Here is an 18,823-nt window from a genome sequence, read left to right as displayed (position 1 = left end):
AAAAGAGATCAGGACATTTAGTGATGTTAACCTTTTGAGTTTTATTCCCCCTCAAGATAGTAAACATGTATGTTTGGATTACAATAAAGGATATTTTGACTGCACTGCCTATTCAATGTCATGAATTTTTATATTTCCTGATTGTTGTAAGATCTAATTTTCTTTTTAAGTTCTTTAAGTTCATATATTATTAATCTAATCAATACTGTTTTGTTATATCATTCTTTATTTTGTACCTTTGCTGAAGAACAAAATATCATTGTAAAAGCCTAAGAACATCTTGCCCCAAACCTTGTCACTAGATCCATCAAAGATCATGTTGCCTAAGATCACGTTGCCTTAAAAGCCTTTTCTGTCTTTTTGCCTTTGTTAATTATCACATAGATGATGATGGATGAACTTCAAAAAAACTGGTTACGACTTGTATACAACCTTTAGAGAATCTAACTTTTAATTTTAATGGGTCTTCAGAAATGATTTTAGATAACTAATGGTTTCTGAATGGAAGGTTTATATCTATCTATCTATCTAAAATATAGAATGTTTTATTAAAGGTAGAGAACCAAATAGAAGTTCCTGCCAGAGAAAAAAGTGTTTACATAAAGCAGAAAGCCAAAAAAGAGATTCTGCATAACTCTTCAGCAGTTTACTTTACTTGAATCAGAACAATCTAGATTTCTTGGTTATGTTATAGACCCCAAATAGATTTTCCTCATCAATATAAGAGGTTTGTTTTTTTTCTGGACTCTTCTGCCAAATTTTGAAATAATGGCAGTTATTAAACAAAATGACTTTGTTTAAAAATATCTTTGCCAACATTGAAAGAATATCTACATCTGAAAAAATTGTGACCTAGAGGCCTAGAATCCATCAGTTCATGGGTTTTTAAAAATGTCACATAGCAACTCATGTAAAATATGATAGTGGATTTCTTTCCTATTGAAATTAACTGGACCATTGTGAATTTTGGGGACTTTGGTACTTTCTTTGATTATGCATTATCTACTCTACTACTGTTTTATTCTGAAAATCATTTACACTCACACAGTGGTTCATGTCCAAGTTAAAAAGGGAAATGGATCTCATTTTTTAGTGAGTAACCTTTGTGTTCTACCTCTCTTTGGCTGGCAGAGTGTGTCACTTATTGCTATATATTTTTTATTTTTAAAACTTTTTTATTATTGTTTTTCTTTGCATGTGCAATATAGTATTTGAGTTTTATTTGTTCCCTCTGAGAAAGGAAACTATATTTAAATGTATATTTTTTTAAAATTTTGCTATCTTGTGATGGAATAAGTAAGAATTTTGAGTTTTTACATCTTTGTATTTGGTTGATATCATACCTGAACTATGACTGAATCTGTAAAAAATTTCTTCCTTTCCTCTGACAATTCAAGGAGTATGATGAGTTCTGTCTTGACTTCAGGTGGCTCTCGTCCAATTTCAATCCTAGGTTCAAAATATCCACATTTAATTTATGTATTTTGAAATAAGACATAGTTCATGCAAATAAACTGAGTGGGCAAATAAATGCACCTAAGCATTCTCTCTTCCAAAAAAATCTCTTTAGGTTCAAGTAGCATTATTTGCCACGGAAATACTAATTCATTAACTAGAAATAAATCCAAATGGAAGTCAGGACTTTCAGATTTCATAGGGCATTCCATTCAGAAGGGAAAGTGCAACTGGATCATAAAACATTCTCTGAACCACTGTACAGAAAAAAGAGGTTTATTTCTATTTAGGAAATGAAGGTGAAAAAAGAAATTAATGTTTTGTTTAAAATTTGTCTTGTTTTCTCCCCAATTTTTCTGTGTGAACACCATTGCTCTAGAAATTTCCAAATAAAAAATGGAGATCTAGAAATCACTGTATCTTAAAGAAATATACAATTTACTCACCGGAAAACGCAATTTTCCATTTTTTTAAAAGTAGAGAAGATTTCTTCTTCATCTAATCCAATTAGATTGGTTTCACCTATTTTAATAATCTGGTCAAATAAATGGATACTGAAAAAGAGAATTGCAGGGTAATTAAAACTACAAGTAAAAAAATGTTATGACCAAACAAACCAATGCATGTATGTGATTAGAAGACCAAAGGATGGTATTTAAGAGACAGACTTCAATGACTCATTATACCATAAGTATAACTTCTACCCCTTACAAATATTCCAACTGTTACCTCTTTACAAATTGATATGATTTAGAGGACTGGTGTGTCTAAATAAATTCATCATCCTGCAGCCTGTTTGGAGATCTTGCTCTTCCCTGGACTTTTAAAGCAGATTTCAAAGATGGTAGACAAAGTATTCATCACTTACTCCATACTCCAAGATTTTCTGGTTTAGGACTTATCCAACTAAAGACCACCTCCATTCTCCAGTAAGGCAATCAGGAAATGAGATTGGAAAAGGAAAGGATATTGGCAGAGATTGGAAAACAGGGTGAGACAGATCCAGGAGAAATTGTCCACAAACACAGAATATCAGTGTGTTGTTCCAAATTTAAAATTCTTTGGAAATGGGCAATTAGAGTTAATGATTCCACTGAAGTGTCAGACAGTGTGCCTTTGAGAATTTGGGGATTGGGTCAGGAGACAAAATCATTCAAAAACAGACTTCCAGTTGATACATTAATTATAGATACTTTGGGTGACAATTAACAGATAAATGCCATCAAATAAACTGAGGAAAAGACAACAATGTTGAGAGGTTGGGAGGAGAAAATTTCTACCATTTATTTGGGATATTCAGGGTGGGCAGCTAAAGAAATAGATTTTCTTACAGTCTAGGAAGCAGGAAAGGTTCTAAAAAGTGGGGGCTGGAAGAATTGACATCAAGAGGCAATGAGCATCAGGCTTAGAAACAAAATACTTAAGTTTTCCTTCCTTAAGAAGAAGTAAACTGAAGGTAAGATTCTACTTAAGGTTTTTGCTTTTGATTTTGCTTTCAGTTCTAAATAAAAGTGTAAATCTCAGGAAGAATTGTACTATAGAGTTCAAAATTGTATCATGAGCAAGGATTTGGAACATATTTCATTGCTGTTATTTATCAAATTCTCACATTTTTAAGCTTACGAATTGACAATCTGTTGTCATTTCTTATTTTTTTCTTTCTCAGGGCCCTATATTACAGCAATTTGTAAAAACATTTTTAATGTACATTCCTATATCTAGGAAGCCCTATGTTGATTCAGGAGCTGGTTTATAATACTGACAAATTTCAGTGATCTTTGAAGATAGTTTCTAGGGTCTCGTGGCTCCCATTTGTTTGTAAGGAAATCAAAGTGGACCATATACCCCCACTGAGATTATTTTTCATTGAACTTGTATAAGTAATTTCTATACACAATAGTAATTTGTTTGTTTCCTAGCCAATTTGTTTATTCATTTCTCCAGATTAAGGATTATTTCTCCCTATCTTTATATCCTTTCATGTGATAGCACACAGGGCTGGGAACTGTGTAGGCTGATAAATTCTTGTTGACTTGGAAATAGCTGAACCCCTGTTTAGAACACACTTATTATGGCAATTATTAATGATCAATGATAAGGTCAGGGACTGTTGCCCATGTGTTGTACAGACTACTTTTGATTGGCATAATTGGGATTATAGAATCTGTTGCAGGGTCAATTCCATTTTATTGCTAATTTGGTCATGGAAATATTTTTAAAGGTGATATATTTCTGTGTTTTTCAGAGATTTTTATTTTGTAAATTATTTGTCATGCTTACAATATTAATACCATTTAGAATTATATTAAATCCTCTCTACAAAGTTAATTCTTTTTTTTTTTAACCCTTACCTTCCATCTTGGAGTCAATACTGAGTATTGGCTCCAAGGCTGAAGAGTTGTAAGGGCTAGGCAATGGGGGTCAAGTGACTTGCCCAAAGTCACACAGCTGGGAAGTGTCTGAGGCCAGATCTGAACCTAGGACCTCCCATCTCTAGGCCTGACTCTCAATCCACTGTGCTACTCAGCTGCCCCCTACAAAGTTAATTCTTATAAAATTATAAATTCAAACTCACCATCCAAGTTTGTGGGCTGCACCCCCTTCAGCAATTTCAGTAATAAAAACACCTGGATCCTTTTCATCCTCATCTGCTGGATCAAAGAAGATACGAGTACAAAGCCCTAATTCATTTTCACCTACAAATACAATAATAATAATAATAATAATAATAATAATAAAGCATCTAAAGCAACAGTAAGAATAAAATGTCCTCCCTGTACAGTTAATTGTCCAGACTAGTTTGTAGTTTTGCACTGGAATTATAAGCCACCCACTGATACTCTCCCTGCATCTTTTCCTTAATAATTAGTTATATCTGATTCCCTTATAATGTCCTTAGACCAATGATTTTGCTGAACTTGCCACCTTCCAGCATTTAAGCCCATTTAAAATGTTTTAAGTATTTTATTCTTTTCTAATTACATGTTAAAGCAATATTAAGTTCCAAATTATTTCCCACTCTCCCTCATCCCCCCACTGAATAGACAAACAATTTGATAAAGATTATACATATGCAGTCATGCGAAGCATTTTTCCATATTAGTAATGATGAGAAAGAAAAAAGAAAAAACAAGAAAAAGTGAAAAATGTTTCCCTCTATATTCAGATTCAATAACTTTTTCCTCTGGAAGTAGATAGGATTTTTTAGTACTTCAGAACTGTCTTTTGAACTTTGTATTTTGGGAAATAGCTAAGCCATTCAAAGTTGCTCATTTTTGCTGTTCCTGTGCCCAGCGTTCTCCCACTTCTTCTCGCTTCACTTTGAATCAGTTCATTTAAGTCTGTCATGTTTTTTTTTTCTTTTTTTAAAGCATTTATAAAACCTTTATTACAGCCATATGAGAAGTAAAGAAACCAAAGGAGGTTAAAACAAAACAAAACAAAACAAAAAAAAGGGTGCCATGGACTGTACCTGGTCATCTCTATGGTTGCAAGAAGTCCACCGTTATGGAAATGCAAGTTATATCAAATGAAAATGTATACCATTAACAAAGAAAACAATAAAAATATTTCCAAGAATGTCACTTGTTACAAGCCAATGAAGTAGAGAATTTTTTAATGTTATCCTTATTTGACCAATTAAGAATCAGGATCATAAAGATTAAATGAGTTCTCTTGCACTTAGTACATAATAAACATTTATTAAATTCTTATTGAGTGGTTGTTAACTGCCTGGAGTAAAATAGCAGGTAAAAAATGAGACAATATGTTATAATGCAAAATGCTCCTGAATAGAGCTGAGTACCTGGGTTCAAATCCCAGCTTTTTACATGCTACCTTTCTTACATTAGCCAAGTTACTTAATCTCTCTAGGCTTCATCTGTCCTCTATTCTACCCTCATCTGCGAAGAGCATTGAACAAGAGGACTTCTAAGGTTCCTGCCAACTCTAAAGCCATGAGTCCTCTGAGTGTGGGTGGATAGATTTGAACCTTCATCACAAATACTCTTTCTATGATACTACATGACCCATGACAGAATTTAATAAGGCAGAGAAAATAATGGGTATATACCTGGTAAGAGTAACAGCTTTACCAAAGGCAGATGAATGTGCCCCAGGGTTGGAAGTATCATGATGGATTCTTAAGAAATATTTAGGTTGGGATTTTTTAACCTTTATTTTTTAACAGTATGATTTCTTTCCATCCAAGGACAATTACTTCCAAGTTCTTCCTCCTTTGAGTTTTTTTTCTTTTTTCTTTTCCTTTTTTTTACTAAACCCTCACCTTCCATCTTGGAATTAATATTGGGTATTGGTTCTAAGGCAGAAGAGTGGTAAGGGCTAGGCAATGGGAGTTAAGTGACTTGTCCAGGGTCACACAGCTGGGAAGTGGCTGAAGCCAGATTTGAACCTAGGACCTCCCATCTCTAGGCTTGGCTCTCAATCCACTGAGCTAACAGTTAGGAAGTATCTGAGACCAAATTTGAACCCAGGATCTCCCATCTCTGAGCCAAACTCTCAATCCACTGAGCCACCCAGCTGCCCCCATTTCAGGTTTTTCTGAAAGCATCCCAATTGTCATTTGTTACATGTAGCACAATAACATGACATTGTGACAATCTATTCCACAACTTGTTCAACCATTCCACAAGTAAATGAGTTCAATTGTTGGATTGGTTCACACCACCACCAATACATTAGTGTCCCAATTTTCCCACATCACCTACAACATATCTTATTTTATTTTCCTGTCACATTAGACAATATGAAAGGTGTGAGGGGGTAAGTCAGAGATGTTTAAATTAATATTCTTCATAAGAATTTAGTGAAATTTTATGTGGCTATAGACAGTTTTGATTTATTTTTCTGAAAACTAGTTATTCTTGAAAACTAGTAACTTGAGAATGACATACTTATAAGTATACTTATAAGACTTAATCTTATACTGTTGATTAAGTTTTCTTTATTTTTGAGAAATGAGGCCTTTATCAGAGAAAGTTATAAAAATTTTTTCCCAGTTTTTTGCTTTCCTTCTAATCTTGGCTATCTCCATCTTGTTTGTGTGAAAACTTTTAAATGTAATCAAAAGGATCCATTTTATTTCCTATAATGTCTGGTCTTTTCTTTACAAATTCTTGGAATTCTTCTATTTTGTTGAATGACCATACTTCCCCTGTAAGAACATAGTCAGTTTTGCTGGGAAGTTGATTCTTGGTTGTAGACCTAGTTCCCTTGCTTTCCGGAATATCATATTCCATGCCTTTCGGTTCTTAAGTGTAGATGCAGTAAGAACTTGTGCTATCCTCATTGTGCTTCTATGGTATCTGAATGACTTTTTCTTGGCAGCTTGTAATATTTTTTCTTTGGGCTGGTAGTTCTTGAATTTCGCTATAACATTCCTGGGTGTTGTCAGTTGAGGATTAAGTACAGGAGGTGATCTATGGATTCTTTTCAATCTCCACTTTTCCCTCTTGTTCTAGAATATTGGGGCAGTTTTCTTGAATAATTTCCTGTAGCATTATGTCTAGGCTTTTTCTTTTGTCATGGTCTTCTGGTAGACCAATGATTTTTAAATTGGGTCTCCTCAACCGATTTTCTAAATCTTCTGTTTTGTGAATGAGATATTTCATATTTTCCTCAATTTTTTCATTCTTTTGGTTTTGTTTTATAGTGTCCTGCTGCCTTGTTAGGTCATTTAATTCTAATTGTTGTATTCTGGTTCTTAAAGACTGGATATCATCCCTGGCTTTTTGGTCATCCTTCTCCTTCTGGTCTGATTTTCTTTGGGGATCATCTTTCATCCTCTTTGTTTCATCTTTCATGTCCTTTGCCTCATTTTCAAGCTGGTTGATTTTGTCTTTCAATACACTATTTTCTGTTTCCAAATGACTTATCTTAGTTATTAAGTTCTTTTCTCAATTGTTGTCAGCCTCTATTAATTGTGTTTTGAATTGCATTTTTACTTCTTCCAAGTCCTGTATCCAATTCTCTGGGATTTCTGATTTTTCCTTTGCTGATCCCTCTCTGCACTGTTTCATTCGCTCTTTGTTCATTACCTGTACAGAAGCTGTCTATTGTAATTCCATTCTTCTTTTTCTGTTGTTTGCTCATATTTACCCCTTCTTTGCTCTCCATATATGCCTGTGCTCTTGCTCCTCTCATTTTTTGACTTTCGGAGTTTCTGTCAGTCTCCCCTCTTGAACTCTGACAGAAGGTCTCTCCATGCATTCTGTGGGGGAGAGGTGTTGTAGTTTGAGCTTCCCTGTCCTCTGAAGGCTTTTGATTAGATTAAAGTCCAGAAGTCTGTGAGGAAGGGATCTTGGAGTTTGGACTTCCCTGACCTCTGAAGGCTTTTGATGGGATTAAGTTCAGCTGGGTTGGGCTTGATGTGTCCTGAGGCCAAAACCTCCTAGAAGGCTAGAGGAATATGTAGAGTCTTCGTAGCTCTGTCCAAGCTGCTAGCTCGGTGCTGTGAACCTTAGAAACTCTAAGACCCTACTTCATAAGGTTAGGATTGTAAACCTTAAAAAATTCCCAGACCTTACTTCATTTAAATGTTATATTGTCCGAGTTTATTTGAGCAAATTTTGAGCCAAGACACAGACAATATAACATTTAAAAATAGTAAATTAATCAAATATGTAGATAATCTACTCTTGGCTTCAACAGACACAGAAACATGTCAAGAAGATAGTAAACACCTTCTTTTGGAATTGCACAAAAGAGGACATAAAATCTCTAAGGATAAAGTTCAGTGGTGTCTCCCTAAAGTAGAATATTTGGGATTCATCCTGACTGTGGGTGCTCATTATATTTCTCCAAAACAAATTGAGAATATTCAAAATTTAAGGGCTCCTACTACTAAGAAACAGTTGAGAGCAATTTTAGGAGCAACAGGATTTTGCAGACAATGGATTCCTTGCTATGGGAAAATTACTAAACCCCTTATAGCATTAACAAAAGATTTGGTCCCTGAACCCCTCAAATTAGAACCTGAACTCTTGTCACCTCTATCAGATCTAAAAAAGCTATCATGTTTGCCCCTGCTCTAGGCATCCCAGATTACAACAAGCCATTTACTTTGTATGTGCATGAGTGAAGAGGAGTAGCTTCTGGCGTTTTAACTCAGACTTTAGGACCTTCTCAGCACCCAATTGCTTATTATTCTGCTCAACTGGACCCAGTAGCAGCAGGAACACCACCATGTCTTAGAGGAGTAGCTGCTACAGCCTTACTAGTGACAAAAACTGTTGATCTAGTATTGGGATGTCCATTAACAATTATGTGCCTACATGAGGTAGAAGCATTGTTGATAATACATAGAACACAGACTTTCTCGGATCAGAGAATTACAAGGTATGAAATAACTTATTAAATAGCAAAAACATTACCTTAAAATATTGTTCTACTCTTAACCCTGCCACCTACCTTCCAGATTTACAAACTTCAGGAGAACCATTACACAATTATGAAACATTAGTGTCCATGGCAGAAAAGCCTCGAGATAATCTATTGGACACTCCCTTAGACAATGCAGATCTGATTTCATTTACCAATGGTTCCTCTTTTATGAGGGATGGCATACGCTACACTGGAGCTGCCGTAGTCTCAGAATTTGCCACTGAATGGTCAGCTTCACTACCTTCTAACATTAGCACTCAAGGAGCAGAATTCATAGCTCTGAAGCATGCTTGTATAATTGCCAAGGATAAAAAGACAACAATTTATATGGATTCTCGATATGCTTTTGGCATTTGTCATTCAATCAGAATGTTATGGCTCCAGAGAGGATTTTTAACCTCAGCTGGAAAATCCAAAGCTAATGCAGAAATTATTAATGATGTTCTTTCTGCTCTACAGCTTCCTGAAGCCCTAGCTATAGTTCATTTTTCTGCCCATACAGGTGTCACTTACCCTGTCTCTAGAGGAAATGATTGAGCAGATGCCACTACAAAGCTAACAGCCATAGAAGGACCTGAATTAATTTTAACATTAACAACCACTGATGATTTAAATTTATCACTTTTGTATAATGAAAAGGAAGTGGAAAAGTGGAAACAGAAATTTAAAGCATAACATATTAATGGAGTATGGGTGTCATCTGAAGGAAAACCCCTGCTCCCTAGAAGTTTCTATCACCAAATTTGCCAATCTATTCATAAAAAATGGTTCCTTTAGCACCCAGGGCATCATGGACTCTGTCAAGAGAGTATGTATAGCCCCTGGTATAACTACTATAGCCTCTAAAGTATGTTCAGCCTGCTTTACCTAACAGGCATATAACCAACATGCATATAATGTAAAAGCCTTTGGTGGACGTCCTCTGACTTACACACCTTTTGAATATCTATAGATAGATTTCATAACAATGCCAAAGGCTGGACATTATAAATTTCATCTAGTAATTGTAGATCAACTAACCAGATGGCCGGAAACATTTCCTGCGACCAGAGCCACAGGGTATTTTGTTGCTAAGATACTTTTAAAAGAAATTATTCCTCACTTTGGACTACCAGCACATATTGATTCAGATAGAGGAAGCCATTTTACTGATCCTGTCTTAAATCAAATATATTCTTGCTTGGGGATAACTCCCAAATTCCATGTTCCATATCATCCCCAGAGCTCAAAACAAGTTGAGAGGATGAACAAAGAACTTAAAACTATGATTGGAAAACTATGTACTGAGACACATTTAAAATGGCCTGAAATTATCCCCCTGGCCCTATTTTATCTCAGAAGCAGGCCTAGAGGAGACCTACACATCTCACCATTTGAGATGCTTTTTGGACATCCGCGTATACAGGCTGAACCTTCTTCCCCTGCATATACCTCACTATTAGGGGGAGATACTACTATTGCTTCCTATATACAGGAGTTACAGCACAAACTATGTGAACTTCATGAATCTGAAGCTGCAGTACAAGCTGGACCACTAGATTTTTCTCTTCATGACCTGAACCCAAGAGACAAAGTGTATATTAAAAATTGTAAGCATACTGGAGCAACTCAGCCTTCATGGGAAGGACCATTCCAAATATTGTTAACTACTCCAACGAACCTTAGAAATTCTCAGACCCTACTTCATAAGGTTAGGATTGTAAACCTTAAAAAATTCCCAGACCCTACTTCATAAAGCTGGGTTTAAGACCATTCCCCATTTAAACAATGAAGGAACTTAGATTAGGAATGTGAGAACTCTAGTTAGATCAGGAATGTGAAGACCTCTACTCCACCCATACTTAAGCCTGCTTTAGGGGGAGAAACTCCTTGCTGAACAATGAAAGAAACATAAACCCATACTTATAGTAGGACAGAAATTCTTAAGCTATGCGTATTTTTGGATATAATACAAAGGGTGTGAACTTACAAGGAGCAAAGAGGTGAGAAACTTACTTAGAGGCTTTCTGGTGTGAACTTAATCAAAAATTTAAAGCCTTCTTAGGTGTGAACTAAGAATGGTCTGTCCTTTGAAAAATGTCTACTGTGATTGGTAGATATACAGACTTAGGAGAGGTGACATAGGAGAAAATACCCTTTAAATAGGAGCTCAGATTCATTCAGATGGTCATTTTCAGATTGAGGATTAAGCTGGTGGAGGCAGCTGAGATGATGCTAGCCTGGTGTCACTAGAATCCTTGCTTGGACAGATCTTGTGGTGAGTGATTAAGGACTGACTGACCTTTCTCTTAAGGCCTTAGGCCTGGGTTGGCCAGGGCTGCCCTGGGCTGGCCTATTCTTTTTCTCATTATTCCCCTTTTTCTCTCTTTCTCTCCTTTTCTTTAATTCCTCATTTGTATTAATTAAAATATCTATAAAACCCAGCTAACTTGGGTATATTTGAAAAATTGGGAATATTTCCCTGGTGACCACCTTATATTTGATTTAAAAACATAACAATGTAGTGAAAACATATTTCCTGAGGTCACAATTTACTCATCCACTCATATCTACTACAATTTATATCTTCCACTATTTTAACTTCTTACAGTTTATAGCATCCAACCATTTTAATTATAACAGTGCTGCCTCTCCAGCTCCTTCCCTGCCTCCTGTGTTCGATGCTCTGAGCCTGGCACAGCCCTGCCGTCAAGGTACACCCTCCAGACCAGTGCCTTTGCCTGCCCAGAGGTTCCCACTGCCACTGGAGGCTTAGCACTCAAGGTGTGTGTGTGGGAGGAGTCCTGGGACCTTCCTTCTGCCTTCCCCTTAAACCCAAGTGTTCTTGGATTCTGTCTTTCTTTTCTGTGGGTGTATCTTTTGGATTGAGCCCAATGGAAGGGTTCCTTGGCTCTGTCTTGTTGTTAGGTTTGATTTTCAGTCTCCTAGAGCAGTCAGTTTGTGATGGGTAAGGAAGGGTTTTCTAGAGGTCTGAACTTCTGCTGCTTCTAAGCTGCAATCTTCTCTTATATCTGTTCTTAACCATTTTTGTATGATAGATTTCTTTAAACTAACTTATGTGCTATTTTTCTGAATTTTTAAAAATTGTTATTGAAATGTTAAATTTCATTTAAAGGTTATTGTTATTGAAAATGAACATGCACTTTTTTTTTTCCTCCCAAGGTTAAAGAACTCCTAAAGTTGCTCCATAGATAATTTCTGTGTTCATGTATGCCTAGTTAAAGACAACTTGTACAAAAACTCATCTCCATCCATTCTCTATTTTCCATCATTTAAATAAATAGTAATTCCTGATTTTGGTATTCTTAGGACTTTGAATTTTTATCAAACAGTAGCATACAAGATCCATTTGATTCTGCATGTTGTACACCTAAACTGTTCCATAGTTAATCATTGATCTTTATTTTTATTTTTTGTTGATTAGTTGTATCTGACTCTATGATCTGATTTCAAATTTTCTTAGCAAAAAAAAAAAAATAATAGTAGTTTTCCATTTCCTTCTCTATCTTATTTTACAGAAGAAACAGAGACAAACAGGGTTATGTGATGTTGCCAGAATCACACAACTATTAAGAGATAGAGATCTATTTCTTAAACTACATAAAAAAATTTAGACAATGTCTGCTTTGTAGAGGACTTTGAGATGTGGAATACATACTACCTTTACTTCATTTTATTAATTTTTTTTCATTATGTCTCATGACATACTTAACCTTTTTATTACTGTATTGTTTTCTTACTTTCTTAACCTCTATTGTAAGGCAATCTTTTCATAGTTTATTAAGTATGGCAGCAAAGTCTATTAACTTAGATACTCTTTGTATTTCATGATATTGATTTAGACTTCAGAGGATTTATTTAACATTTATTTCTAATTATTTAGGTCTTTATGTAAAGAGAATTTTGAGAATGATTATGTATAGTCCCAATGTGTATGCATTTTTCTCCAATTACATTTAAAATATTTACAACATTTAAAAAATAATTTTGAATCTTGAATTCTCTCCTTCCCTCACCCCATCCCTCAGCCAATAAAATAGTAAATAAGCTCCTTTACATTTTACATATGTAATCATTTAAAAGGTTTCCCCATGTCAATACTTTTTTGAAGGATATTTGAACAAAAAAAAATTTTTAAAACTCTTTTCTTTCTTCTAGATTTAGACTCAATCTTTTTTTCTTCTAAGCAGATGGCTTTTTTTTTAAATCAGTAGCCATTTGGGATTGTTTTGGATCATTGTATTGTTTAGAATAGCTATGTTATTCACAGTTTTTTACATTGTGCCTGTCACTTTATACAATGTTGTTCTGCTAATTTCATTGTTTCAATTTTTTCTGATTTCCTTTTGTCACTCTGTCAACAAAATAGTATTCCATTATGATCATATACCACAGCTTACTCACTCATTCCTAATTTGATGGATATCACTTTACTTTCAAATTCTTTGTCCCTCCCCAAAAAGCTGCTTCAAATATTTTTAATGTGTATTCCTTACCCATTTGGGTTTTTATCTCTTTGGAATACATAGTCTAGTACTGATATTGTTACATCAAAGGGTAGGTATAGCTTTATACCTCTTTGGGCATAGGATTCAAATTGCATTCCAGAATGATTCAATCACTTCACAACTCCAACAATAATGCTTTAGCGTCTCAATCTTTCCACATCCTCTAGAGTTTTGTTATTTTCCTTTTCAGTAATAACTGCTAATCTGATAGATGTGGGGTGGTATCTCAGATAATTTAATTTGCATTTTGTGCATTTTGTGCATAAATTGGATGCACAATAATGCATAAAATGCATTAATTTGCATTAAATTGCAGTGATTTAGAGCAGTTTTTGCAAAACCATAGCTTTAATTAGTCTTGACTGAGAATTTCCTGTTCATATCCTTTGATCATTTATTAATTTCAGAATCACTTATATTCTTATATAGTTATCTCATTTCTCTGTATATTTTAGAAATATGGCCTTTATGAGAGAATTGCAAAAAATTTTGCACCATTATGATTACTATATTACTCTTCATCTTATTTCCAGCTAGTTTCAGACCACTTCTTCCTCTGATTTGCCCTCTTTTCTGGAATTTGGCTATAATTTTCCTGGGAGTTATTATTTTAGAATCTCTTTTAAACAATTGATGGATTCTTATTATGAATTATCAGAGTCCCATGGAGTTATTGGTTTCCATTTGCTTATCTTTAAGGCATGATTTTCTTGAGTAAGCTTTTGTAATTGCTTTTCAATTTCTCTAATTCTGTTTTTGTATAAAGTTCTTTTCCTCAGTGAATTTTTATATATTTCCAAAGGCCAATTCTACCTTTTGAGAAGTTCTTTTCTTCAATGCATTTTTCCATATCTTTTTTCCATTTGGTCAATTCTGCTTTTTAAATAGTTTTTCTCTACATTGGATTTCTGTGCCCCTTTTCCAATTGGCCTATAAGATATTAATTTCTTCAATGCTTTTGGTGCCTCCTTTACACCAAGGCATTTATTTTTTTTTCATGATTTTCCTGTATCATTCTCATTTTCCCCCTCAATTTGTCTTCTACCTCTCTACCTGCCTGGATCTATGTACTGGCAATGCATCAAAAATCTTGCCCTCAAATTTGGAACTATGCCCAAAGGGCACTAAAAGTCTGTCTGCCCTTTTATCCAGCTGTAGCACCTTTTGGGTTTATACCCCAAAGAAAAAAAATACTAATAAAAAAATATTTATAGCCCACTCTTTGAGGTGGCAAAAACCTGGAAAATAAGGGGATGCCCTTCAATTGGTGAATGGCTGAACACATTGTGGTATCTTTTGGTGATGGAATACTATTTGCTCAAAGAAACAATGAACTGGAGGAATTCCATGTGAACTGGAAGGACCTCCAGGAATTGATGCAGAGTGAGAGGAGCAGAACCAGGAGAACACTGTACACAGAGACTGATACACTGTGGTACAACTGAATGTAATAGACTTCTCTACTAGCAGAAATGCAATGATCCGGGGCAATTAAGATGGATCCATGAGAAAGAACACTATCCACATCCAAAGGAAAAACTCTGGGAGCAGAAACACAAAAGAAAAACAATTACTTGGTTATATGGGTTGATGGGGAAGTGATTGGGGATGTAGACTCTAACTAATCACCCTCGTGCAAACATCAACAATTTGGAAATTGGATTTGATCAAGGACACATGTAAAACCCAGTAGAATTGCGTGTGGGCTACTGGGGGCAGGGGGAGGGATGGAACATGATTCTTGTAACCAAGGAAAAATATTCTAAATTTACTAATTAAATAAAATTTTCAAATTAAAATCTTGCCCTCAAGTCAGCAAAGGGACCCAGGTAACCTCCTTATGATCAATTTTCTGACTCTTTTTACAATTTGTATTTGAGAGCTCTGGAAGCCCTTGCTGTGGATTCAGGTGTCTCCAAGGTCTCTTTCCTCATTGGGGCCTGCCTTGTTCTACTCTTTTTGCACTACTTCCACTACATTGTTGCAGATCTTTCCTCTTGGCCTAAGTATTTTTAGGATGAAAATGTTTTCACCCCATCTTTGTATTATGCTCCTCCTATAATATTTGTTTTAAGGCATTATGTCATAATTTAATTTGGTAGAAATCAAATTGGTCTCTGTAGCAACTTCACCACTGTCTTGGCTCAACCCCCACTCCCACCCCCATTATTGCTTTACCTTGATAGATAGTCTTACAACTATTTTACAGTCTCTGTCATATTAAATTTTAATTTCTCCATTTGTTTCTGCTATGCGGTTTGTGGATAATATATACAAATGCCAATACTTTTATGGATTTATTTATTATCCTGAATGTTTTTGGAGTTGTTATTTTAATTCCTTATATTTGGCTCTCTAGGGAATTTTATTCTCACTGTGCTTTTATAATTCTCTCAATTTTTTTCTTTCCTTATTGCTATAACTCACATATTTCTGACACCATTCGCAAATAGTTGTGATGATAACAAAATCTTTACTAGTTATAATTGTATACCTTTATCTTCATTTGTGTTATTCCTAATATTTTATTTTTAAAAATATTCTCCATATTCAACCTTTATTGTTATAATAAAAGATTCTTTACAAAAATAGAAAAATGCTTAAAGAATACTATACATATGAAATAAGCAATCATAAAGTTAATGCTTACCTTTGTCTATTTGACAAGAAAATAAATCTAATTGTTGGACTCTTCTTTGCATCATTTTTTTCAGAGAAGTTTAAAAGATATCAAGCTCCTTGCACAAGAATAATTTTCTCTTCTTCAAGTATCACATGTGTTCATATTTGCTTCTTCCTTTTAAATTTGTGATAAAAAAATCAGTAGTGTGTCTAATGTAAGGGGGAGGAATTCTAAAGGAATATTCTATGTAGATATACCCCAAGTAATGTTTATGCTAGGAGGTATGAGGCACAATGGATGGAGTTTTTCCAGCGTTAAGTCTATCCTTTGTATTGTCCAAAAATAAAATAATTTTCAGACCTGGATATCATCTGACAGTCTTCCTCAACCTAGCTATGTTCTTTTATCATCCTCAACATCTTATTTCCTTTTCCAATTTCTGCAAGGCAAGAGAATTCCAGTGTGGTAGAATCTTATTGTCCTTTATCCTTCTCTGTTATATTAGAGATCAAAACCAACTAAAAATATTGACTATATTCTAATTATTCACACACAACCTACCAAAAAACAAAAAACCTTGTTGCCTTTGTATCATTTTGCTTCAACTGCCCTATGGGAGCCAGAGGAAATTGCTGTAGCAATGCCACATGTCCTATGTACTTCTCACAGGAATACCAGGGTCCTTACTCTACTGAAAGTATTCATACTCTAGGCACTTAGACATGTTAAGCCATAAGTTTTATTCATTTCAAAAAATTTCTTACTTCTTAGTTTATCACCAGAAAATGCAGTACTTCTTTATTGCTTTGCTTCTTCTGATTTTGAAATTGCTCCATTTGTTCTTTCATTTGATGAACATACAGTCAATTCACAATAGATCTATCACATGCTTTCATCTTGTATTCCTTGTTCTCTACTTTATCACTATAGAAAGAGTAAAGGCTGAAGTTGGCCAACTTTTCAGATATAATAATGTAGTATAAAGTATTTATTATAATATGTAATATTATAGAGTAACAATAGTAAGTATGTAATATGTAAAGAAAAAGGTAGACATGGAAAATATATTCCGTTAATGTGCCTATGAAATCAGAAAAAAATTATAGCAGCATAGATCAAGAAATTTATAGTTTGGAAGAACCTTAGTGATCTTTTATTCCAGAAACTCTTAACCTATTTTGTGTCATCAACTCCTTTAGTAATATGGTGAAGACCTTTTCCAAGAAAAAAAATTTAGATGCATAAAACAAAATAGAAAGAATTACAAAGGAATTAATTATATTGAAATACAGGCATAGAAATTTAAAAAGAAAGCAAACTCACTGACCACAGGTATTAATAAACCCTTTTCTGGTCTGACTTATTCATTAGACTTAGGAACAAATTAAGGAACAGAATAGTTAAGTGAAAGAATTAATGATCCAGAAATTTAGTAAATAAAAAGGCACTTGCTTGGTGACATTAAAATCATCTCTAACAAAATTCCCTGGGAACAGTTTCTGTGTGTGCGCACGTTATGTGTGTATAGACATAGACATCAGCATAGATAGGGACATAGAAAGAAATATGAATGTATGCATAAATGTAGGATGGCTAGATGATATAATGGATAGAGCTTCAGACATTAGCTATGTGACCTGCATTTATATGTAGTATATTAATTACATAAATATATAGATGCATTTATGTTTATAACTATTTATACAGAAAAAAGAGAAATTTCCATTATGTATCCAAACCCTTCATTCCCCAATGACATTATTATATTTGTTCATTAGATAAATTACTAACGTAGTGAAAATCGTATGAAACTGAAAACACATTAGAAGATATTGGTCATGACATATTTTCTTTCCCTAGAACCTACTATAGCATCTAATAATATTTTTAAATTCCTCAATAAAGTTAAATCTCTTGAAACTGGACAAAACCTCAGTGATCCCCTTTAGAATTTTATAATCTTGAGCCAACATTGCAAATTATCATGAGTTTTTTTAAGAGTTTTAAGAAAAATTTCTATAGCAATTTCATAGTAAACCATTCCAACACAAAAAAAAAAATCCATGGCAAACTTCTATATAATACAAAATTCCACAATTTATCAACTGTCATCCTCTAAATCATAACACATCCTACCTCATCTTTTTCTTTTCAGAAATGATCTCCCCAGGCTCCGCCCTTTGTTTATCTCCATCCCTCCAGTTACCTTGGTGATGTGACATATCATAAGTGCTCTGTGATGTAATCATCTTTTATTGGCTGAGTGTTTGGCCCTATGAGGAAACAACAGATTCTTTATCCTGAATAAACTTTTCATTTGCTTTAAAACTTATAATCGTTAGCCAGCACTCAAAAAGCAGCAGCAAAAATTGACAGATACCTCAGCCCAGATCTACCTAGTCTTTCCATTTTACTACCTTTGTTACATTTGATATGCAGACTTCTTTTTCTTTCATTTGAGACTTATGTAATTTCATTCCCTACGTTTCATAACAAGCTTCCCTAGCAATAACAAGGATGTACCCAATTGTACCTATCAATCCAGTCAACCAACAAGTATTTATTAGTGCAAACAGTTCCTGCCCTCAAGGGGAATAATATGGTTTAGTCCAGAGGTGTGAAACAGTGTCACACACCAAAGAGCGGCATGGTAGACAGGATTAAAATGTAATTGGTAACTAGTTAACAGAATATAAAAAATGAAATATAGGTAATATGACTAGAGGATTCTCTAAGTCAACATGATGTCTACAGATTCTAATGTACTGTTTCATGGTTTCCATTTCCATTTGCATTTCAAACCACTAAACAAAAAATAACGTATATATGCTAAGAT

General features: G+C 34.4%; 1 protein-coding gene across 1 annotated transcript; it reads right to left on the bottom strand.

Moving 5' to 3' along the window:
• Positions 1 to 1,337: 1,337 nt before the first annotated feature.
• On the bottom strand, positions 1,338 to 18,245 carry LOC103097192 (neurabin-1-like). Its single transcript, XM_007493377.3, has 6 exons — positions 18,124 to 18,245; positions 16,752 to 16,911; positions 16,015 to 16,161; positions 4,031 to 4,151; positions 1,902 to 2,009; positions 1,338 to 1,449 (listed from the first exon to the last, which is right to left on the bottom strand). The coding sequence occupies exons 3-6, from the start codon at positions 16,067 to 16,069 to the stop codon at positions 1,338 to 1,340; spliced, it is 396 nt and encodes a 131-aa protein (XP_007493439.2). The 5' UTR covers positions 16,070 to 16,161; positions 16,752 to 16,911; positions 18,124 to 18,245.
• Positions 18,246 to 18,823: the final 578 nt, after the last annotated feature.

The sequence above is a fragment of the Monodelphis domestica genome, chromosome 4 (assembly GCF_027887165.1).
Source record: "Monodelphis domestica isolate mMonDom1 chromosome 4, mMonDom1.pri, whole genome shotgun sequence".
Taxonomy (NCBI): domain Eukaryota; kingdom Metazoa; phylum Chordata; class Mammalia; order Didelphimorphia; family Didelphidae; genus Monodelphis; species Monodelphis domestica.
Note: the sequence above shows the minus strand (reverse complement) of the source record. Positions and strands in the feature narration are given on the sequence as shown.

Bases quoted from the DNA above. Each gene is read 5' to 3' on its own strand.
- LOC103097192 (XM_007493377.3), bottom strand. From the start codon at position 16,069: ATGATGCAAAGAAGAGTCCAACAATTAGATTTATTTTCTTGTCAAATA. The intron at 4,152-16,014 runs GTAAGCATTAAC...TTGTATTTGTAG, and splicing joins TTCTTGTCAAATAGACAAAG to GTGAAAATGAATTAGGGCTT. The intron at 1,450-1,901 runs GTGAGTAAATTG...TTTTGAACCTAG, and splicing joins ATGGAAAATTGCGTTTTCCG to GATTGAAATTGGACGAGAGC.